Source organism: Oryctolagus cuniculus, chromosome 3 (genome assembly GCF_964237555.1).
Source record: "Oryctolagus cuniculus chromosome 3, mOryCun1.1, whole genome shotgun sequence".
Classification (NCBI taxonomy): Eukaryota; Metazoa; Chordata; class Mammalia; order Lagomorpha; family Leporidae; genus Oryctolagus; species Oryctolagus cuniculus.
The window spans coordinates 39071945-39095749 of NC_091434.1; the positions used below are offsets into that span (position 1 = coordinate 39071945).

A 23805-nucleotide genomic window follows, 5' to 3' on the forward strand; every position below is an offset into this window, starting at 1 on the left:
ACTTGAGACTTAAAGAAAAATTGTATAATACCACACAGACAGGCAACTGTAATAGAAGAAACCCACATGAGGATCAACATAGCTTTTGGTTTTTGTTTTTACTTTTTTGTGTTTTCTCATTTTTATTTTACACAAATATATCTGTTCTTATTTCTGGTTCATCTCCATATTCATACGTCAGTTCCATAGTATATTCTAAGGGTGACATCTGAATTCAGCTGTTTAAATGTGCACTTGGAATCAATGTTGGTTGGACAGTTGGAGGCAAGACTATTCAGTGTATCCTTTTTTGTAGGGTTTTGTTCTTGTAACGCTAATGTAGGCAAGGCAGTGCCGGTAGTCAATGATGTGGCTTCAGATCCATGTTGACTTGTCTGGAAGCTCGTTGTATGCACCCCTGCTTCAGAAGAGGCCAGTTCATTATTCTGGTATTCCCTGTAAAAGTTCAGAACAATGTAGGAAGCCTACTTCTACTTCTTTTGTTTTTTTCTTAAGAAAGCTTTTATTTAATAAATATAAATTCCATAGGTACAGCTTTTAGAATATAGTGTTTCTTCCCCTCATACCCACCCTCCTACCCCCACTCCCGTCCCACCTCGTACTCCCTCCTATCCCATTCTTAAGATTCATTTTTAATTATCTTTCTATACAGAAGACCAACTCTATACTAAGTAAAGGTTTCACTAGTTTGCACCCACACAGACACACAAAATATAAAGTACTGTTTGAAGATAAGTTTTACCGTTAATTTTCATAGTACAACTCATTAATGACAAAGGTCCTTCGTGGGGAGTAAGTGCCCAATGACTCCTGTTGTAGATTTAACAATTGACACTCTTATTATGATATCAGTGATCACTTGAGGCTCAGGTCATGAGCTGCCAAGGCTATGGAAGCCTTTTGAGTCCACAAACTCCGTCAGTATTTAGACAGGGCCATAAGCCAAGTGGAAGCTCTCCTCCCTTCAGAGAAAAGTACCTCCTCCTTTGATGGCCCCTTCTTTCCACGGGGATCTCACTCACAGAGATCCTTTGTATAGATCATTTTTTTCCACAGTGTCTTGGCTTTCCATGCCTGATATGCTCTTTTGGGGGAAGCCTACTTCTTTAGTAACTTTCCATCTTTTCCTTAACATTCTAGATGTTAATCCTGTCCAAAGTCAGAACAGGCCCTTTTACTGCAATAGTAGGCAAATCTTTGTCTCTCTCACTTTTTTTTTTTTCCAGCTTACTCTTGATTTCCCCCTCATTTTCACAGTATTTTCAACCATAATAATCTTAAAGGATTTGCTAGGAGTGTTTGAGAAACAAAGTACCTGTAAATCCATCTTCCTTTTTAGTCTAAATGAATATAACATTGTAACAAATCATTTTTAGGAACAGACTCTTTTTTTTTTTTTTTAATAGTCATCCTCTTTAACTTGTCTGGTTTTGGTTTTAAGAGCAACTATTCAGTTTATCAGTGTATTAAATACCCTTAGTCCTTCACCTATATGCTTAGAATTAAAAAAAAAATGCTATGGAAATAGTTTTACATGTCTTATTTTACACTAATATTGTCTAGTTTTGATGTAAGACAAATCTGAAACTACTAAGAATTGAGTTTACTCTGTTCATTTTCAGAGTGACTTAGTAGAAGAATATTTTGAAGCTCACAGCAGTTCAAAAGTTTTAACCTCTGACAGAACGCTGCAGAAGCTAAAGAGAGCTAAATTGGATCAGGTATGTTACAAGGAATGTTACTTCTGAATTTTTCTTACTGTGACCTGAAAAATTACAGTCTAAGCAGCAAATCTGAAGATATAAGCATACAGAAGCAGAATTATTGTCCTTATTAAATGAAACACAAGTTAATGTGATATAATTATATTTTATTGCTTAAGGGCTAAATAAGTCACTGCATTAGACTTCTGCTTGACATACTGTAATTGCACAGTTTTTTCTCCTATTACTTTATTTCTTCAGGATCTATTATAATTAGCAGGGTTTTTAATTCCTTGGTACCCATGTACCAATAGTCTTACTCATTCAGCGTACATATTCATTGAACCTCACTTGGGCCATCAAATAAAGACTGCATCCTAACTTTCAGTCACAAATTTTGCAAAGTAGATGGTATTCTGCTTGATGGTATTATGGGTGGAAAACTTGTCTAGTGCACTAAAGTAAAAGGTTTTTATGTAGCATGGTTCCAGTAGCTTATTTTTACAAAAAATACCATATGATTGTATTGATTAGGGCTTTGACTGGTGTATCCCCCAGAGAGGAGACAGAATCACTTGAGTCAGAAAATCTGTCAGTAGAAAGTGGGGTTGAGCCAGCTCCACGGCTCACTTGGCTAAACTTCTGCCTGCGGTGCCAACACCCTGGGTTCTAGTCCCCGTCAGGGAGCCGTATTCTGTCCCAGTTGCTCCTCTTCCAGTCCAGCTCTCTGCTGTGGCCCGGGAAGGCAGTGGAGGATGGCCCAAGTGCTTGGGCTCCTGCACCTGCATGGGAGACCAGGAGGAAGCACCTGGCTTCTGGCTTTGGATCGGCACAGCACCAGCCATAGCGGCCATTTGGGGGATGAACCAATGGAAAAGGAAGACCTTTCTTTCTGTCTCTCTCTCACTGTCTAACTCTGCCTGTCAGAAAGAAAGAAAGAAGGGCAGGGAAGGGAAGGGAAGGGCAGAGGGGTTGAAAATCTGTCACAAAGCGAGTGTTACAAGTGTAAAGACTATCAAGCTTTTATTACATTCTGCAAATAAGAATCTAATGAATTTTATAAAGTGGACAGGGCTTTCCTCAGGCTCTGGAGCTATATAAGAAAGGAGAATATGGAGAGGGCTCCATGACCTGAATAGTAATGGTGGCTTGGGTTTTTGTTTTCTGTGGGGCAGAGCAGAAGTTGTGTTTGGGAGATACCTGTTTTGCTGGTATTGAGACACAGAAGACTAGCTGGAAGTTAGTGTCAAGAACACAAGTTCAAGGAGGAAATGACACTGACATTTGTGCAGAGTATACATTTTTAAATGAGTCACATGAGAGAAAGATAAATTAAGGTAGAGTCAAAGTAGTACCTTAGAGGCAAAAAGATCTCTAGGAAGGTGAAGAAGCATGTTCCCGAAGGTTACTGTCAGTGAAGGATGTGAAGCATTTCACTGACTTACAGCTAACCAGTGCAGCAGCATCTGATAATATCAACTTTATTTCTCATGTATGTGGGTCAGCTTGGGGGTGACCGATCTAGGGTTCGTCTCTCTCTTCCTCCTCAGTGAACAGTGGGCTAGCTGAGGCAAGTTGTCCTCTAGACAGAGGCATAAGAGAAGCAGGAAACCATGATTTCTTAAATCCTAGGCTCAAAACTGGCAGTTATCATTTCTGCCTCATTCTGGCGGCCTTAGCAAACACATGACTGAAAACAAAGTCAAAGGGCAGGAAACTACTGTACCCATTTAGTGGGAGGGGCTGTAAAACTCAAGTAATAGAGGGCATAGATACCAGGAAGGGTAAGTATTGGGACCAGAAATGCATTTCTCCATGAATATCAAAGTCTGAATTGAAAGTGCATAGATACAACATCCTGGAGTTTACACTCAAGTGTGAGTCTCTTCAGGTAATCCAGTATAAATGATTATTGGGTATAAATGATTATTGGAAATGCCATTAGTAATTTCTCTGCTTTTTTAGGACTCTAAACTTCAGGGGGATGAGAGGTATTTTTTGGTTTGGTTTTTAGTTACCAACTTAACAGTTTTTCTTAGATGTAGCTCTATTTCTCTTTAACTATGTGAACATATAAAAACTGTATAGTCCAGAGTTCCTGGAATGTTGAGTGCAGCTCTGATATCAGTACTAAAAAATTGTTTTACAGGGCAGGCATTTGGTACAGCGGTTAATGTGGCTCGGGGTGCCCATATCCTATGTCAGAGTGCCTCAGTTCAAGTCCTGGCTGTTTCACTGCCAGTTTCCTACTAATGCACACTCCGTGAAGCAGCAGATAACTTCAATCCTGCAACCCACTTGGGAGACTGGATTGAGTTCCGCATTCTGGATGTTGTCAGCATTTAGGGAGTAAACCAATGGATGGAAAATCTTCCTGTCCATATTCCTCTCTTTCTCTCTGTCTCTGCTTTTCAAATACCAAAAAAAAAAAAAAAAAATTAAAAGTTTTTGTTAAGTTGTGTTTTATGGGGCTGGCATTCTGTCATAGGTTAAGCTGCCACCTGTGATTCCAGCATCCCATATAGCACAATTCACGTCCCTGCTGCTCCACTTCCAGTTTAGTTCCCTGCTAATGCGCCTGAGAAGGCAGCTGATGATGGCCAGCTCTTTGGGACCCTGCACTTACCTGGGAGACCTGGATAAAGTTCCAGGCTCCTGTCTTTGGCATGGCCATTTGGGTAACAAACCAGCAAATGCAAGATCTCTTTCTCTCTTCTGCTTCTCATTCTGCATTTCAAATAAATAAATCTTTTAAAAAAAATTTTACTGTAAGGGTAGAATCTTGAAGCCATGATAGCACCAGGTTAAAGATTCACATAAAGCTTGTTGTTGTAGTTTTCATTTAAAAAAGTAAGACAGATTGATTGGACAGCACGAATTCCAAGTTTTGAATGTAGGGCAGTGCACCTCCCTCAGTTTATGTAGATTATTGCTTTAAAAAATTTGCCATACTTTTCAAAGATAAAGGATTTGTCAACAATAGCTTTTAGAAAAGGAGCAGGATACAAGTTCATTTTATAATGATAATGATAAATTATGAAGAATCTTTAATGTTTTCTGAAAAATTAATACTGAACTGTTTGTTACCTTAAGTTTTTACATTTTTTCAAATCCATAGGTTTTTAAGTCTGTCTGGATTTGTTGTCAAAGCTGGGAGGCAGGTTTTATCATCTTCTTATGGTAATGATCTTTTTAGAAATTAAAGCCTTATATTTAGAATTTATAATTATTTAAATGGTCCTAGATAAAACTTAGCAAAATCTGTACTGTTGTTACATGTTTGTCTTAAAAAAATGTTAAAACTTTTACAAGAAATATTTGAATTATTCAGAATACTATGCATATTCAGTTGATGCACGACTTGCCAAACCTGATTAAAGTAATAATTCTATTAGTGAACTCTTCTAACATCAGCCTCTAAGGAAATAGTTTTAGTTTCAGTTGATTTGCTGGACATGGTGTGAGATGATTTTCCTCCCTCTTTCTTTTTTAAGCAAAGTTTGCGTCACTTATTGAGCAAGGTTTCTCCTTCCTTTTCTGCTGAACTTAAACAACTAAATCAACAATATGAAAACTTATTTCATAAATGGATGCTGCAGTTACAGTAAGTACTTTTACATTGCAAATGTGCAAAATAAAAAGTTAATATAAATCCAGGTAATTTAACATTTGATTTTCCTTTAACAGTGAACTTGATATGTTTATGTATAAAAATAAAAAGAAAATAAGTATTTTCCCAATTTTATGACTTAAATGTAGAAATTAATTTTGTTGTGTGATTCTTAGAAATTCTATAGGTTTTTAAGAAATTCGTGCATTCTCAGTTTTTCAAACTTGATGGCTATTGGTAAAACAAACAGCATTTTATTACTATTACTATTACTCATAAATATTTGACAACCTAACTTGTCAAGTTTAAAAAATATGCCAATTATATTTTAATCCAGTTTTTCACAGCAAAATTCCTGAAAGAATATGCATTTCTTTTATTTATTTATTTAAAGATTTATTTTATTTATTTGAAAGACAGAGTTACAGAGAGAGGTAGAGCCAGAGAGAGAGAGAGGTCTTCCATCCATTGGTTCACTCTCCAAATGACCACAACCGCCAGAGCTGAGCTGATCCGAAGCCAGGAGCCAGGTGCTTCTTCCCAGTCTCTCATGCAGGTGCAGGGGCCCAAGGACCTGGGCCAGCTTCTATTGCTATCCCAGGCCATAGCAGAGAGCTGGCCAGGAAGTAGAGCAGTCGGCACTCGAACTGGCGCCCATATAGGATGCCAGCGCTGCAGGCTGGGTCTTTAACCCGCTGTGCCACAGTGCCGGCCCCTCTTTTATTTATTTTTTGTAAGGATTTATTTTATTTATTTGAAAGGAAGAGTTACAGATAAAGAGGGAGAGACAGAAATAAATCTTTCATCTGCTGGTTTATCCTCAGTGGCTGGAACATCTGGGGCCAGGCCAGGCAGAAGCTAGGAGCCCAGAACTCCATCCAGGTCTCCCATGTGGTGGCACAGGCCTAAGCACTTGGGACATCTTCCACTGCTTTCCCAGCTGCATTAGCAGGGAGCTGGATAGGAAGCAGAGCAGCTGCTACTCAAATTTGCACTCCCTGTGCTCCAGTACAGAACACTGGCGTCACAGGCACTGGTTGACCTGCTCTGCCATACACCTACTTCTCTGCTTCTTTTCTTTTTAAGATTTATTTTATTTATTTGAAAGAGTTACAGAGAGAGGTAGAGACAGAGACGGAGGTCTTCCATCCGCTGGTTCACTGCCCAGATGGCGGCAATGGCCGGAGCTATGCCGATCTGAAGCCAGAAGCCAGGAGCTTCCTCCGGGTCTCCCACGTGGGTGCAGGGGCCCAAGGACTTGGGCCATCTTCTGCTTTCCCAGGCCATAGCAGAGAGCTGGATCAGAAGAGGAGCAGCCGGGATTAGAACCGGCACCCATATGGGACGCTGGCGCTTCAGGCCAGGGCTTTAACCCGCTACGCCACAGTGCTGGCCCCTGCTTCTTTTCTTTTAATGTAATACTATATGCATGTACTATAGACTTTCAGAATTTCATAAGCAGATTTTATCTGTAATAAACATTTTGCCAATTTAGAATTAGAATACTTTTTCAATTTTATCATTTTTCATTTTCCATTAAGTACCTAGAAGAGTGATTGAAATCAAAAGAAAGGTTTTTTTTTTTTTTAAACTATACTTACTTTTATGCTTGTATTTAAAAGGATCTCAACATTAAAAAAAAGTACTTAGAATGTATACTGATGTGAATATAGTTGGTGGCCTCACCTGCTACGCCACAGTGCTGGCCACCTGGTTTTCTTTTGCTTACACTAAATCCAAAAGTTATGCTGAGAAGATAATGATTATCTTCCCTGCAAGGACCTTCATTTCTTTCAATAACTCTCGCTCAGTGCTTTGTAAATTTACAGCTTTTCATTCTAATCCTATCTCCCAGTTTGTTAGCTCAGATACCTGGTTTGCTTTGCTTCCCAGTCTAGACCACATAGTTGGCAACATGAATGTAATTCTAAGGTCTCTAAATTGCCTTGCTTCTCTTTCTCTGCTGCTTTTACCTTGCTACTCTTAACCTTTGGGTTTTTGTTGTTGTATTTCTAGGCTATCTGCTTTGCTAGAGATGATAACCGTTTCTGATTGACCTCTGTAAACAATCATGGAGCTGTACTTTAGCTTAACCCCTTTTTCTTGGTGTACTGGGTGGACTCATTCACTCTCTTGGCTTCAGTTACTTTGTGTAACTGTTCTCATCAACCTGGAACTACCTCCTCAGCAGCAGACATGAATATCTAAACGTATATTAGAAGTTGCCACTTGGATGTCCTTTAAATAATTCAGCATCCATAAAATTGAATTCATGTGAAACTATCATTCCCACCTGCCCCTGCTTCCCAGCTCAGTGAATGTCACCTATTTATGTGGGTGCCTTAAGGCAGAAAACCTTTCTTCCTTTTTCCCTTCACCCTCCACATCTAATCAGTCTCCAAATCCTATTGATTTGAATGCCATTAAAGCTCTTAACACCTTCCATTTTTTCTCCCTGATAGCTGATTCAGATCCTTCATCCTTCCTAACCAGCCATTGTGATTTTTCTAAAAAGATCATTTTGCTTTTGAAAACTTTTCCGTTAACACCTTATTAGTTACTTTAAATACTGCTTGTCTTTGAAATAAAATCTAATGAGCATCTTAATATGATTTGAACAAGACCCTTGTTATTTGGTCACTGCTTAATTCCAACTTAATCTATCAATTTAAGCTCTGTCTCAACTTGTGAAACACTCTGGTACCTTTTATTGGCCATGGTCTCCCTTGCCTGTTAGGCATCTATCAATTGAAAGGTAACGGGAACTGGAGAGAAAGCTAATGAAGCTTGTTGTTCCGCTAATAAAATTATACCTTTACCATGCATAAATTGTGAATCAGTAATTTAGTTGTTTAGCTATCCTAGTTCTTCCTGTATTCTCTGTAAGCTTATATCAAGAAAATTGGTCAATATAAAGTTGTCATTAAGAGGTAACTGAGCTTTAATTTCATGACTGCTATCTTTCTGAACAGCCTTGGATTCAACATTGTACTTTATGGTTTGGGTTCTAAGAGAGACTTACTAGAAAGGTTTCGAACCACCATGCTGCAAGATTCTGTTCATGTTGTCATCAATGGCTTCTTTCCTGGAATCACTGTGAAATCAGTAAGTGTTGAAAATTTTAAAGGTAACAATATTACAAGTATATCTCCTTTCAGTTCTTACCTCCTCACTAATGGGAGGATGCTACTTCTTATTTGGGAGTATTAATTTTTATTTTCATTTTCTTAGAGATTTGAGATATACCATTCACTGGTTCATTTCCCAAATGCCCACAACAGCTTGGTTGAAGCCAAGGAAATCCAGGTCTCCCATCTGGGTGGCAGGGACCCAAATTCTTAAGCCATCATCTGCTTCATCCCAAGGATGCACATTAGTAGGAAGCTAAATCAGAGGACTCCAATACAGGATTGGTTTTTTTTTTTTTTTTTTTTTTTTTTTTTTTTTTTTTTTTAAGATTATTTTATTTGAGAGGCAGAGCCACAGACAGAGAAGTCTTCTATCTACTGACTCACTCCCCAAACGGCCACAGTGGCTGGAGCTGGGCCGATCCAAAGCCAGGAGCCAAGAGCTTCTTCCCGGTCTCCTGCTAGTGTGCAGGGGCCCAAGTGCTTGGGCCATCCTCTGCTGCCACCCCAGGTGCATCAGCAGAGAGCTGAATCAGAAGAGAAGCAGCTGGGACTCAAACCAGTGCCTACATGGGATGCCTGCACCGCAGGCAGATGCCCGGCCCACCATGCCACTGTACTGGCCCTGGGATCCTTTTTTTTTTTTTTTAAAGATTTATTTGAAAGGCAGAGTTACAGAGAGACAGATATAGAATAGACAGAGACGAGATCTTCCGTCTGCTGGTTCAGTCCCCAAATGGCCACCAGGGCTGGGGCTAGGCCTGGCCGAAGCCAGGAGTCAGGAGCTTCAATGGGTCTCTCATGTAGGTGCAGGGGACCTGGCACTTGCTGCTGCTTTCCCAGGCACATTAGCAGGGAGGTGGATCGGAAGTGGAACAGCCAGGACTTGAACTGGCACCCTTATGGGATGCCTGTATTGCAGGCTGTGGCTTAACCCACTATGCCACAGTGCTGTCCATGGATGTGGGATCTAACTGCTGAACCAATTCCCTGCCTGTAGAATATTAAATTTAAAGGATCTTTGGTTTTAGCCTTCCCAGTAGTAGGATTGCATAGGGCTAAGATCATGGACTCAGAAGGTTCTAGTTTTGAAACCACATCTTTGAATTTCTTACTTGCATGTATTAAACCTTAGGGAAATGTTAGCTTTGTTTTCTGCACCAGATGACAGCAGCATTTACCAGAAGGATGGGATTATGCAGTCTTCAGTTTTAGTACATTTTTATGACATTTTAGAACTCTAAAATAATAAAAATAGAAATTATAGTATGTATCATGGGTCATTTTTACTAAAAATGGTTGTTTTGTAGTTAGAAAATTAAAGCTTTGGGTTGTTGGATATTAACCAAGGTAGTATTCCTTTTTTTTTAAGGCTAATTTATTTATTTATTTGAAAGGCAGAATGATAGATATATCTTCCATCTGCTGATTCATTCCCCAAATGCCTTTTCCTTTGTGTCTCTGCCCTATTAGATCTTTGCTATTCTCCCCTGTTTTCTTTTAACCATAACATATGGGGAAAAAATTATATATATTTAAGTATCAATAGGATTTTTTTTTAATGATTTATTTATTTAAGAGGCAGAGTTGCAGAGAAAGGAAGAGACAGACAGAGGTCTTCCACCCACTGGTTCACTGCCCAAGTGGCTGCAATAGCTGGAGCTGCGTTGGTCTGAAGCCAGGAGCTAGAAACTTTTTCTGGGTCTCCTACACGTGTGCAGGGGCCCAAACACTTGGGCCATCTTCTGCTGATTTCCCAGGCACATTAGCAGGGAGCTGGACTGGAAGTGGAACAGACAGGAACTAAACCAACTCCCATATGGGATGTCGTCGCTGTAGGCAGAGGCTTAGTAAATGCACTACGTCATAGCACTAGCCTTGGGATTTTTTTTTTTTTTTTTTTTTTTTAAGATTTATGTATTTATTTGAAAGGCAGAGAGAGAGAGAGCTTCCATCCGCTGGTTCCCTCCCCAAATGGACGCAAGGGCCAGAGCTGGGCTAATCAGAAGCCAGGAGTTTCATCTATATCTCCCATGATGGTGCAGAGGCCCAAGTACTTGGGCCATGTTTAGCTACTTTCTTAGGCACATTAGCAAGCAGCTGGATTGGAAGTGGAGCAGCCAGGACTCAAACTGGCGCCCATATGGGATGCTGGTGCTGCAGACGGTGGTTTAACCCACTTTGCTACAGTGCAGCCCAACCAATAGGATTTTTGTTTAAAAGATTTATTTATTTTATTTATTTGAAAGACAGAATTATACAGAGGTCTTCCATCCACTGGTTCACTTCCCATATGCCTGCAATGGCCGGAGCTGAGCCAATCTAAAGCTAGAAGCTGCTTCTGGGTCTCCCATGTGGTTGCAGGGGCCCAAGGACTTGGGCCATCCTCCGCTTCTTTCCTAGGCTCATTAGCAGGGAGCTAGATCGGAAGTGCAGCAGCCGGGACTAGAATCGGCGCCCTTATGGGATGTTGATGCTGCAGGACAGGGATTTAACCCGCTGTACCACAGCAGTGACCCCTAGGATTTTTTAAAATAATCATTCAAACTAAGAAATACAAAATCATTCTTAAATTATGAAAAAAAGATTGAGTTGTCTAGTTGTACTTATTTATATAACAGAATATGTTGTAATTAATGTACTTGCTGTACTTATTTATCTAGGTCCTGAATTCTATAACAGAAGAAGTTCTTGATTATATGGGTACATTCCGAAGTGTATTGGATCAGCTAGATTGGATAATAAACAAATTTAAAGAAGGTAATATAAAATAGATGCTTTATAGTTTTAAGGTGAAGTTAAGCATGCAATTCTTATTCATGTATTTATATACACACTTCACTTCTTTTTTTTTTTAAAGATTTATTTATTTAATTGAAAGAGTTACACAGAAAGAGGAGAGGCGGGGTAGGGAGGGGTCTTCCATCTGATGGTTAACTCCCTAATTGGCCGCAATGGCTGGAGCTGCACTGATCTGAAGCCAGGAGCCAGGAGCTTCTTCCAGGTCTCCCAAATGGGTGCAGGGGCCCAAATTGCTGGGCCATCTTCTACTGCTTTCCCAGGCCATAGCAGAGAGCTGGATATGAAGTGGAGCAGTTGGGACTCGAACCGGTGCCCATATGCCAGCGCTTCAGGCCAGGGCGAAGCACCGGCCCTCTCACTTCTTTTTTTGTTTGTGTCTCGTTTGGCTTTTGGGAAATCAGTTTTCTATTTAATCTCTTAATGCTTATTGAGAACTTTTTTCTTATCTTGGTGTTCTCTTCATACCTACTTTGCAATGCAACATGCCCAGGTTCACCTCCAATCATACACATCTTGCTGTTTCTGTGCCTTACTAAAACTGCTTTCTTTGTCTCCTAATTCCAGTGCTAACCTCAATGTCTTGCCTATTTTATGAATGAATGTCTTATTCCCTCAAACCAATTGCATACCCTTAAAAGCAATTATTACCTTACGCCATACCATTTTGATAAATTCTTTAATACCTAGTCATTATTTATGGTTGCAACTTCACAAATACTTATTGAAAATAATGGTTGGCCAGCGCCACGGCTCAATAGGCTAATCCTCTGCCTGCGGCGCTGGCACAGGTTCTAGTCCCAGTCGGGGTGCCGGATTCTGTCCCAGTTGCTCCTCTTCCTGTCCAGCTCTCTGCTGTGGCCTGGGAGTGCAGTGGAGGATGGCCCAAGTGCTTGGGACCTGCACCCGCATGGGAGACCATGAGGAAGCGCCTGGCTCCTGGCTTCGGATCAGCGCGGTGCGCCGGCCGCAGCACGTCGGTCCCCTCCCCCCCGCCCTCACTGTCCACGCTGCCTGTCAAAAAAAAATAATAGTTGGATTTCATTTCCTTTCAGATTCTTCTCTAGAACTTTTCCTTCTCATCCACAATTTGGATAGCCAAATGTTGAGAGGAGACAAGAGCCAGCAAATTATTGGACAGCTCTCATCTTTGCGTAACATATACCTGATAGCATCTATTGATCACCTCAATGCTCCTCTCAGTAAGTTAATAGTACTTTTTTCTATCTTGTGATAATAGTCTTATAAAATTCTCTTAAAATGCTGTAAGTCCCAAAATTTTTACTGTTTTTAAGTGTACTTTTTCCCTGTTACATGTTTAAAGACATTCTCTGCCAACAAGAAAAGTGTAGTCAATCTGATTTACAACATAATATTTGGAAATAAAAATTCAGATACTAAAGGAGAGTGTGCTTTACACCTAATATTACATGAGGAAGAAGAGACAGCTATTGTTTGGGTCTTTTTCTACTCTTTGTAGTATTGTAACATTTATTTCATGACCTTAAATCAGAGACTTTATGATAATCCTGTGGAACAAAATGTTAAATTATCAATTTTTCAAATAGAATGCCTGGATGTTGATATAATTTGTACTTAATGTACAAATAAAGACTCAAATGTTGATTGACAGTTACTGATTTGGATGAGGAAGTAGCAAAAATGGTAAATTTAAGCATTCATTTTACTTTATTTATTTATTTATTTTTTGCCATTTTACTTCATTCTTTAAAAGATTTTATTTATTTACTGGAGAGGTGGACTTAGGGAGAGACAGAAAGTCTTCCATCCACTGGTTCACTCCCCAAATGGCTGCAATGGCCAGAGCTGCTTTGATCTGAAGCCAGGAGCTTCTTCCTTGTCTCCCACATGGGTGCAGGAGCCCAAGCACTTGGGCCATCTCTTCTACTGCTTTCCTAGGCCATAGCAGAGAGCTGGATGGGAAGAGGAGCAGCCAGGTCTAGAACCAGCACTCATATGGGATGGTGGCGCCGCAGGTGGAGGCTTAGCCCACTACACCACAGCTCCTGCCTCTTCAGCACTGATTTTATTTAATGCTTTCTCATTCTTCCCTAGCGTGGAAGCTAGCAATATGACAATATGAATATAATTTGTAACTCTTGTTTCTTTGGTCATGTGCTCCAGTGTGGGATCATGCAAAGCAGAGTCTTTATAACTGGCTCTGGTATGAAGCTACTACATACAGTCCTTACACTGAAGAAACCTCCTATGAGAATTCTCTTCTGGTTAAACAGTCGGGATCCTTACCACTTAGCTCTCTGACTCATGTCTTACGAAGCCTCACCCCTAATGCAAGGTAAAAATGAAAACTTGTCACTTTTTTTAAAAAAAACTGCATTTTAAGGCATGCACTACCAGGTTTTATTGGTGATACAAAGATCCCCACTTAGTTGAAGGATTAAGAGAAATAATAGTAATAACAGTTACCAGTACTGGATTCTGGAATAGGCAGACTACTCAGTAATAGTTTAACAAGTTGTCATTAATAAAGCAGAAGTACCAACATTTTTTTCTTAATTCTGATAGATTTTACTTAAATTTTATGGTGATTTTCAATTACATATTTAATTTTATGATCCAAACATTGAACTTGTTACATGAAATAGCTCATTTGAGCCTCACAACTCAGGTGGATAATAAATGGTACGGAGATTTTAACCCTAATGTACCTGGCCTCAAAGCCCACGCTCTTAAACATATCTGTCTCAAGTAAAACCCTTTTAGCAGCTAACCAAGAGGCATATCTGAACTGGCAGAAGTGAAAGACTGGTTATAGCACAAACCAGCAAAAAGTAAATTGCATAATTAGCCTGGTGAAAGAGGTGCTTAGTAGCAAATTACATTCGAAGCCTAAAATTCTAGACTTTACACTGTCTTTAACAAGACTGGTGAACAACAGACCTTGGTGAAACTAGAAAATTAACATGTGAATAGATAAAAATAAATGTTGTATTCCTAGATGGGTAGACTGAATAATGTAATGGTAGCAATTCCGCCTGAACAGAAATGCACTGGAGCATAATTTAATCAAAATACAGGTTGTTTTCTGTGTGTGATTTAGATTTGGCAGAATATTCAGTTTCTTAAAGAATTAGAAGGCAAGATTAGCCAAAACCATTGCTTTTGTTTAACACTTCTGTTCAAGATGACCTCATACTTTCAGACTTTAATTCATCCTCTTTAGCTCTATGCACACAGTATAATAGATGAAATACGAAATAACAAAATAAAAAGATACAGCTTGGTCCCAAAATATAAACACATCAGTGAAAAAGAATAGAATCATAAAGCAACGAGATCACTGAGGTCACAGTCCAGCTGCATTCCAGGCCTAGAAACTGTACCAGCAGCCAGGAGTTTGCTTTATGTGAAGAGACAGTAGTGTCACCATATCATTTATTTTCCAAAGCAGGACCTTTTTTTTACTTATGAAAATAAACAAGACAGGATGATAGTTATAAAAAATAAAGAGCATAAGTAAATAAAAAGCATATAAAACAATATTGTATGGTGTTATTTTAATATGAAAAGCTAAAAATGTAAATAGAAATAAATACCTAATTCAGGAAAATACTAACCCTGGAGAAGGAGAAGGGGTAATGGATAGAAGATTGGGTACACAGACTTTGAGTACACTTTTTGTTTACTTTTAGCAATTTCTTTTCCATTTATTTTTTGTGTGTGTGGTTTATTTTTTAACTTCTTGCTATGAAATATTTATATATTCGCAGGATGCCACCAGGACATTCCTTGCACGTCCTACCCCACTACTGTCCCTACCATCTCACATGACAATAGAATATCAGAACCACAGATGTCTTGTTCAGATTTCAGCATTATACATGAACTTATTTCTTTCATTCCCTCTGTCCTCTCTCTGTAGCTCTATGCAATTTTTCTTTTTTTTTTTTTTTAAAGATTTTATTTTTTTTTATTTGAGAGGTAGAGTTAGAGAGAGAGAGAGAAAGAGGGAGAAAGGTCTTCCATCCGCTGGTTGACTCCCGAGATGGCTGCAACAGCTGGAGCTGGGCTGATCCAAAGCCAGGAGCCAGGAGCTTCTTCTGTGTCTCCCACACGGGTGCAGGGGCCCAAGCACATTGGCCATCTTCTGCTGTTTTCTCAGGCCATAGCAGGAGAGCGGGACAGAAGAGGAGTGGCTGGGACATGAACCGGCACCCGTGTAAGATGCCGGTACCTCAGGTGGAGGCTTAGCCTACTGTGCCACAGTGCTGACCCCTATGCAGTTTTATTACATGTGAAACCTTGCATAGCCACTACCACACTCAAGACACTCAACTAAAGGCTGGCGCTGTGGTGCAGCAGGTAAATCTGCTGCCTGCAGCGCTGGTATCCTACATGGGCTCCAGTTCGAGTCCCAGTTATTCCACATCTGATCCAGCTCCCTGTTGATGTGCCTGGGAAAGTAGGAGAGGATGGCCCAAGTGTTAGGGTCTCTGCACCCACATGGGGGACCTGAAGAATCTCCTGGTTTCAGCCTTCCTCAGCACTGGCCAGTGTGGCCATTTGTGGGGTGAAACAGTGGATGGAAGATCCCTCTCTCTGCCTGATTCTCTGACTCTGCCTTTCTGCTTTTCAAATAAATAAATCTTTAAACAAAAACAAAAAGGTGCTCAACTGTACAAGACTTCCTTATGATAACTGAAATGCTAATTTTAATGAGTTTTGTTGCTCTATAAAGCTGATTTGTACACTGAAGGTAAAGTTAAAGAACTGATATTGAAATGTGCATTAAGTGGTTAATCAAACTTTTTGACAGACTATAGAACAGGAAATGTCTTCATTCTGTTTTACTGTTATATTCACTGCTTTAAGGCTATTGCAAGTCAGGTGTCTGTGCACTGTAAGAACTCAGAACATCGAATTTGTTGCTAATGCAAATATTTCTTAGTTTGGCAAACCTAGATGTCTGTGTTTTCTATTTATTTAAAAGTCAGAGTTCAGAGAGGGATCGATCTTCCATCTGCTGGTTCACTCCCCCGATGGCTGCAATGGCCAGGGCTCAGCCAGGCTGAAGCCAGGAGCTTCATCCAGGTCTCCCACATGGCTTCAGGGGCCCAAGCACTGTGGAAGATGGATCTTCCACTACTTTTGCCAGGCCATTAGCAGGGAACTGGATCAGAAGTAGAGCAGCTAGGACACGAATGGTGCCCATTAACTTACTACGCCACAACACTGGCCCCTAAAGTGGACATTTGGGGACAGCATGGCACAGCAGATTATGCCACTGCTTTTGGTGTTGGCATCCCATACTGGAGACCCAGTTCAAGTCCAGCTGCCCCACTTCTAATCTGGCTTCCTGCTAATGTACCTGGGAAGGCAGTGGTAAGATGACCCAAGTGTTTGGGCCCCTTCCACCCATGTGGGAGACCAGGATGGAATTTTGGGTTCTTGGCTTTGGCCTGACTCAGCCCTGGCTGTTGCAGCCATTTGAGAAGTGAACTGACAGATCTGTCTGTCTGTCTCTCTCTGTCAATTCTGCCTTTCAAATAAATAAATCTTTTTTAATAGTCAATCAGATGATCCCAAATACAAAGTAGAAATTTAAAGGATTAATAAAAATTTTGATATACTCAAGGACTCTTGGGAATCTGTGTAACACTATTTTCAACCCCATATTTCCACTTGGTTCACTGTACTGTGTTAGTACAAACTAAAAAAATATAGTTAATGCAGTTGTTTTATAATATTTAAAATTGAAAACAATGTAAACATCCAAAACCAGTAGGGAAGTGTAAGTTTGTGGTACATGATTGCTATTAAAACTTGTTTGAGCAGAGTTTTTCAAGACCTGGGAAAAATGAGTAAGTGAAAAAGCAAGGAATAAAACAATATCTATAGGATATAAATGCATGGATTTATTTGTGTAGGTATTTTTTAAAGATTTATTTATTTATTTATTTGAAAGGCAGAGTTACAGACGGAGATCTTTGCATCCGCTGGTTCACTCCCCAGTTGGTGGCAACAGCATCTTGAGCTGTCTCTGCAGCTTTCTCAGGCACGTTAGCAGGGAGCTGGGTGGGAAGTGAAGCAGCCAGGAAATGAACTCGATAGGATGCTGGCGCTGCAGGCAGCAGCTTAACCTGCTGTGCCATAATGCCAGCCCCTATTTATATATTTCTACTGTGCCTCAATGTATAAAGATTTGAGATAGCACCATACACAAAATGATCAACACCAAATGTTAATGGCTGTTATCGTATTCTGGGATTGACATTTTCTGCCTTAGATATTATATATTCCAGGTTTTCTGCAAGGACTAACTATAGTCAGGAAAAAAAAATACTGCTAGGTTTTCCTTTAAAAGAAATGTTTTTCCTCATTAACTAGGCAAGGATATGATATTCCTTGGAGAAAAGAAGAGAAGGTTATGAAGGCAAACCTAGTTGTGATATTGTCTCTATATGTTACTATTAACTATTACTGCCCGATATTAACATCTAGATTTGAATTCCTGTTTGTTTTCTGTTTTTTTTCCTTAGGGGGATTTTCAGGCTACTAATAAAGTATCAGCTGGATAACCAGGATAACCCTTCTTACATTGGTATCCAATATTTATATTAAGTTGTGTGACTTTTGTTTTACTCTGTAAATTTTTTCTCCTGAAATCTAATGATAGCATTGCAGTTTTTCATAGCAGTGGCTAATTGTTAAGCAAATTGTTAAGTGGCCCTACAGATACACTGCTGAACAGGCTATATGCCAACATGGTTTGAAAGACAAACCCAGCTTCCTTTTAAAATTTCCTATTCTGTACTACCTATGGATCTGTGCCTCAGTTACATGTTTTTCATATGCTAGGCATCTTAGAAGATTCTCTTCCTTTTTTGGAAAAAAATAAGGTGTTAAACACTTTAGTAACTCTTCATGTCTCTTGATTTACTACTTCCCTCTTTATCCTCACCATTTAAAACTGCCTACCAGGCTATGTTATACTTTGTCCCAGTAGACTATGTTCACCAGTCAGTTCTCTTTAAAAGCAAAGCCACAACGTATGACAGCTAAGCATTCTCTAGTTGTGATTCTTCCAGAGGGACTTATTTTGTTTTCCCAGCCCTTGCTGACTGCTGGGCTATAACATGGCAGTAGCACTTTTATTCTGTGTTCTTTGCTATGGGCATTTGTACAAGGCTAAGAGTCCTAAATGCTGACTCATGTTCTCATCTCCTTTTGAACTCTACAGGACTGTCTTTTCAAGATTTTTACCAGCAGTGTCGAGAAGCATTCCTTGTCAACAGTGATCTGACACTCCGGGCCCAGTTAACTGAATTTAGGGATCACAAGCTTATACGAACAAAGAAGGTATGACTCTGCTTTTGTGGCATACATGCCAAGAATAGTGCACACTGTTCACTTAAGATCAGGTGTACCTTTGATTCAGACCTGATTATGAAAACTGAGGGTTTGTGGTGGGTCACAGAGGTTCATTTAGGCAGAATGCTGGATACAGTAGGATGTACTCTGCTTCAGAGCAGAGAACTCCTTAGAAGATCTCATCCAAAGTAACAGGACGTTAGAAAACAGATTATGAGCCAAATAACTCTATTCCTTTGTTCCCTCTGCTCCATTCATTCATTGTCTATATTTATTTTATTTTATTTGTTAAAGATGTATTTATTTATTTGAAGGTCAGAGTTACATGGGGGGGGGGGGGGTCTTCCATCCGATGGTTCACTCCCCAGATGGCCACAATGGCTGGAGCTGAGCCAATCCGAAACCAGGAGTCAGGAGCTTCTTCCGGATCTCCCACATGGGCACTGGGGTCCATGGCCTTGGGCCATCTTCCACTGCTTTCCCAGGCCATAGCAGAGAGCTGGATTGGAAGAGGAGCAGCCGGGACTAGAACCAGTGCCCATATGGTATGCCAGCACTGCAGGCAGTGGCTTTACCTGCTACGACACAGCACCAGCCCCCCATCTATATTTATTGAGCATTGTTAGGATATATTAGGGAACAAATCCCAACTACTTTTTTTATGGGACTTAAAATCTAATGGGGAGGCGCACACTGGTCAAGTAATCATGCACATTAAGATTTTGGCAGTGTTAAATTCTATGATCAGAAAGTTCTGAAAGATAATATTAAAGTAGGTGGATTTGACCTAATACGGCTATTGGAAGAGACCACTGAACTGAAATCTACTGGGCGATAACTGGTCAAAAAGGGAAGGAAGAGTACTCCGGGCTGGAGACAGCTTGTAATGAGACCCTGGCACAGAAAAGGCCAGCATGGCACAAAATGTCATTTAAAAAATTGTCCTGGGCCGGCACTGTGGTATACCAGGTAAAGCCACTGCCTACAGTGCCGGCATCCCATATGGGTATTGGTTCAAGTCCCGGCTGCTCCACTTCCAATCCAGGTCTATGCTATGGCCTGGGAAAGCAGTAGAAGATGGCCCAAGTCCTTGGGTCCCTACACTCACTTGGGAGACACAGAAGATACTCCTGGCTCCTGATCAGCACAGCTCTGGCAGTTGTGGCCAATTGGAGAGTGAACCATTGGATGAAGACTGACCTCTCTCTCTCTCTCTCTCTCTCTCTCTCTCTCGGCCTCTCCTTCTTTCTCTGTGTAACTTTCAAATAAATAAATCTTTAAAAAAAATTTTCCTGACTGCATGAAGAGTGACGTAGGGCGGAGTGGGACAGGACAGCCAAGCGTTGACGCACAGAGGCTGTCGAGGACGATGTGAAGAGTGGTGTGGGTGAGATGATGGTAACTTCGCCTGAGGAAAGAGAAAGTGGCTGGATTAGGAAGGATGATTGGACATGGGGGCCAAGGGAAAGGAGAGTGTTAGCACTGAGCCCTGGCTTCCAGCTTGCATGACCGGAGAGCTGTTGGGTCACTACTGAAACAACAGTTAGAGGAGACAGGTGTGAGTTGTATCTTACTCATTTTGAGGTTCCCTTGGGACTTCAGTGGAAGTGTGAAATCAGGCAGTTTTATAGTTGGGACAAGAAACCTGAGGAAACGTCTGGGCTGGAAGGAATTTAATGAGGGTCATTTAAAAATGAGATAGCTGACATATTTAAAACCAAATGGGAAGGATGTAGTCAAAAAGGGGAAAAGGAATAAAGAAATCAGTAGTGTCAGATTCTGCAGCGTGCGGGAGGGTGAAGAGGGCTCAAAGCAGTAATGAAACAGTCCCCACCCACCCCCCAGTTAGTCTCTCTCCTCTTACAAAGTGGTTTAATTAATAACTCCATGTATTTAAATGTGTATATATGCCTATATGCTAGTTTGCCTTTTTATATTTATAAACTTATTTTAAAATATTGCAGGAAAGATACCAGATCCATTTCTTTTATTTGAACCTACCACAGAAGGGTTCAAATACCTCATGACTGACAGAGTGTTCTTTATCTTTTAGGGAACTGATGGAGTTGAGTACTTAGTAATTCCTGTTGACAGTGGAACACTGACAGATTTTTTGGAAAAGGAGGAAGAGGAGGCTTGAAGCTGTCCTTTACCCTCGAACCCTTCCATGGAAGGTTGTGATACCCCAGCGGCCACTCCTCTAGTTGAAAGTTTACATCCAACATTAGATTATTTTTCCACTGAACAAGATTAAAATTGGGAGGGGTAATATCATCAATTAGAAGTTTTGATTAGCCTGGCTGGTATACCATGTCTCGTACTATGCAGTGGTCCTCCAGTGGGAGAAAATGTGCCTTTCATTCATTACCTCTGGATTCTTGATGGAATGAACAGTGTGCTCAGGGACTATCTGGAACTGGATATTTTTTGAAAATTTTTTATACTAAAGATAGTATTCCTAATTTTTTGAGGGCCTTTTAATACTCCCCGAGCTAGCTGACTGTTTGCAAGGGTGCTGGTTCCAGAGTGTGAAGTACAAAGACACAGGCATCATGTAAATCTGCTTTATTTGCTGTTCGGTGTGTGGGAACCACTGACTATAATAGAGAAGACAGATCATCTCTTACCATTTCCGAAACGACTTAACGAAAGGTGTAGGCTGGGAAAAAGTGAGTGATCTAGCTTTCTCCTTTTGGATTCAGCCTACCTTCTTGGGGGATGGGATAATGGGAAAAGTATAAGGAGTTTATTTGTATATTCAATCTGGAAAGCACAAGAACAACAGATTAGGTTAGGAATAGTTCATATCTGTGCCATGATGTTCATGATACAAGTGAGAGGCCAGGCTAAAGAAATAAAATCTTGAAATTACATTTTAGTAGCTTTTGAACAACAGAAAATGACATTTCACTGTTACTGTACATTGACATATTTCTCTGCTCTTGAATAACAGGCAGATGCACAGCATTTTAGTGCTGGCTGCAAAGTAATCTGGAGTCCTCTGTCAAGCAGATATAAACCTCAGTGTACCATAATTCCCATTTTAAGGTGATGGTTTCAAACCTGAATATTTATACGAGCCTGTTTTCTTAGGGAAGAACAAAAAGCTACCCTTGGCCACCATTTTCAGCTTACAGTCTTTAAATACCCCCTGAAATATTTCATTGTTGGAAATGAAATTGTTAAAGTATCACTGTAATAAACTATGTACTTCATCTGCATTTTTCACTTATTTCTTATCTGATAAATTCCTTTCATGAACATATTTCTAAAAATGCTTGGAATTTTTAATTTCTTTTTGATAAATTTTATGTTTATTAAGAGTTTAGTCTTAAATGTAACTAATCGAGATATGCAAAAATTTGTACATGAATGAGATTTAAAAAATTTTTTTTAATTAGTGCCAAAGGATATTCAATGGAAATGAGGTTCCTTCCCATTTTCTGATCCCTAGTCCCTTAGGAAAAAACACTGACAGCAGTTTAAGTATTCTTCCCAAGAGCCTATGCATATGTAGGGCTCTCTGTCTTTTAAAAACACAAATGACAAGATATTTGCTGGTTTGCACCTTGCTTTTTGCTTAATATATTTAGTTTATAAAACTGTTACAGTATAAAAAATGTGTGTGTATATATATATAAAATCTTAAATGATCTAATGTGTAAATTTTCACATTTGCCCTTAAATATCTAGTTGTTTATTTTTATAATTTTTGTGCGTATTCTATTTGCAGGTATCCGTGTCAATAGACTTTACTATCAATAAAAGCCAGTGTGGACAGAATCATGTTTTCTTATCTTCACTGCTTGGTGTTTTGTTTGTTTTTGTTTGAACGATCTGGAAGTGCTTCAGTTGAAATTTTATGAGTGCACCTTACAGACTGGGTGAAGATCTTGGCAGAATTATTGTGTGCTGTTCATTATTTTGTGTCAGCATCAGTGCCCTTTAGACTCTAGCAATTAAGTCTGGACTGCTGAAGCTTCGATTTCTTCTGCCTTTTTAAACTTGCTTCTGGCAAGACTGAACAGACCTTCTGAAAGATTTTCTGGGTGTTCTAATTAAAATGGCAGTAAGGCATGGGGGGTGCAGAGCATTTACTTTTTATGAATTTGCCATAATACTGAATTCCTATGTAGAGAGTGCTTAGTTCGCATAGTACTCCAGAAACTCGGACTTTCTTAACATCATATATTTTAACATTCATAGAAAAGAAAATTGGGTTTGAGAGATGGATGATAAAGTTCACAAGTATTCTCCCCAAACCTCCGGTTAATCCAAATGCGGATCCAGTCTCATTGTGTTCAGAATATACCTTCCTACATCCTAGCCGGTGAGATGACTCCGCTCAGCCCTCAGTAGCCATCAGTGACACTTGTCACGAAGGTCTGCCTTACCAGAGACCATGTGGCTCCTGAAAACCCGGGGACGGATAAATTAAGTAAATGATTTTGTTTTCCAACTTTTTTGTAATTACTTGATTGCTCCTTTAGGAGGATCTGCCACAGTTTAATTTTGCCAAATGTTATTAAAACCTTTTGTAAAAATGTTGAATACTGAGAGAAGCTGTGAGGATATGAAGGAGGAATATAAAATACCCCCATACAAGTTTTAGTAACACCACAAGTTACAGCACCCTTAATGTGTTAAATAGAATGATATAAAAAATGTAACTTCCAACATAAACATAAAGCATGTTACCAAATTTCCGTAACTTTTATATCACTTTAGACCCAAGCCTTTCCAAGAATTTAGGTCACCATCTTTACCTTTACTGTCCAAAATATGGTCCTCAAAGTATCAGTATTAGCATCTCTTGGGACCTCAGAAATACTTGGACCCTAGGCAAACAACTCAGTCTGCATTTTAACTGATACTCATGCAAATCAGTTTGAAGAACAATAATTAAGGATGGCCTTTGATGCCCACACGCCATGCTGGAGTACCTGGGTGGGTGGAGGTCCTCACTTCCAGCTTCCTGCTAATGCATGCAGCGGGAGGCAGCACATGATGGCTTACGTACTGGGGTCCCCGGCTCCTGATGCTGGCCTCCACCCCAGGGCTGCTGGGGGCATCTGGAGAATGAGCCAGCAGGTGTTTCTATCAGCCTCTCAATAACAATTACACAACTAATCAACACCATAAAATGACTACCTTTCAGAGGAACTTACCAGATCAGGAAACCTGACAAGTAGAGAACTCAGTGATAGATAAG

At 40.0% G+C, this 23805-nt stretch overlaps 1 protein-coding gene and 1 long non-coding RNA gene across 5 annotated transcripts in view; one reads left to right on the forward strand and one right to left on the reverse strand.

The window, feature by feature from the left end:
- The window catches only part of ORC2 (origin recognition complex subunit 2), a 52499-nt gene extending 28882 nt beyond the window's left edge, over nucleotides 1–23617 (forward strand). For 2 of the 4 annotated variants that reach the window (XM_051848306.2, XM_051848307.2), the window contains exons 10-18: nucleotides 1623–1721; nucleotides 5198–5307; nucleotides 8286–8418; nucleotides 11105–11201; nucleotides 12296–12442; nucleotides 13386–13557; nucleotides 17762–17823; nucleotides 18463–18581; nucleotides 22327–23617. In XM_051848306.2, the coding sequence (XP_051704266.1) occupies nucleotides 1623–1721; nucleotides 5198–5307; nucleotides 8286–8418; nucleotides 11105–11201; nucleotides 12296–12442; nucleotides 13386–13557; nucleotides 17762–17823; nucleotides 18463–18581; nucleotides 22327–22425 (1038 nt within the window). In that variant the 3' untranslated portion in view covers nucleotides 22426–23617. Of the gene's footprint in view, nucleotides 1–1622; nucleotides 1722–5197; nucleotides 5308–8285; nucleotides 8419–11104; nucleotides 11202–12295; nucleotides 12443–13385; nucleotides 13558–17761; nucleotides 17824–18462; nucleotides 18582–20646; nucleotides 21833–22326 lie in introns of those variants that run through there. The other 2 variants (XM_051848309.2, XM_017343017.3) reach the window with 2 other exon arrangements.
- On the reverse strand, nucleotides 84–23665 carry LOC138848951 (uncharacterized). The gene is made up of 2 exons (XR_011387166.1): nucleotides 23537–23665; nucleotides 84–435 (listed from the first exon to the last, which is right to left on the reverse strand). It is a non-coding gene; the product is annotated as an uncharacterized lncRNA (long non-coding RNA).
- Between the last annotated feature and the right edge of the window lie 140 nt (nucleotides 23666–23805).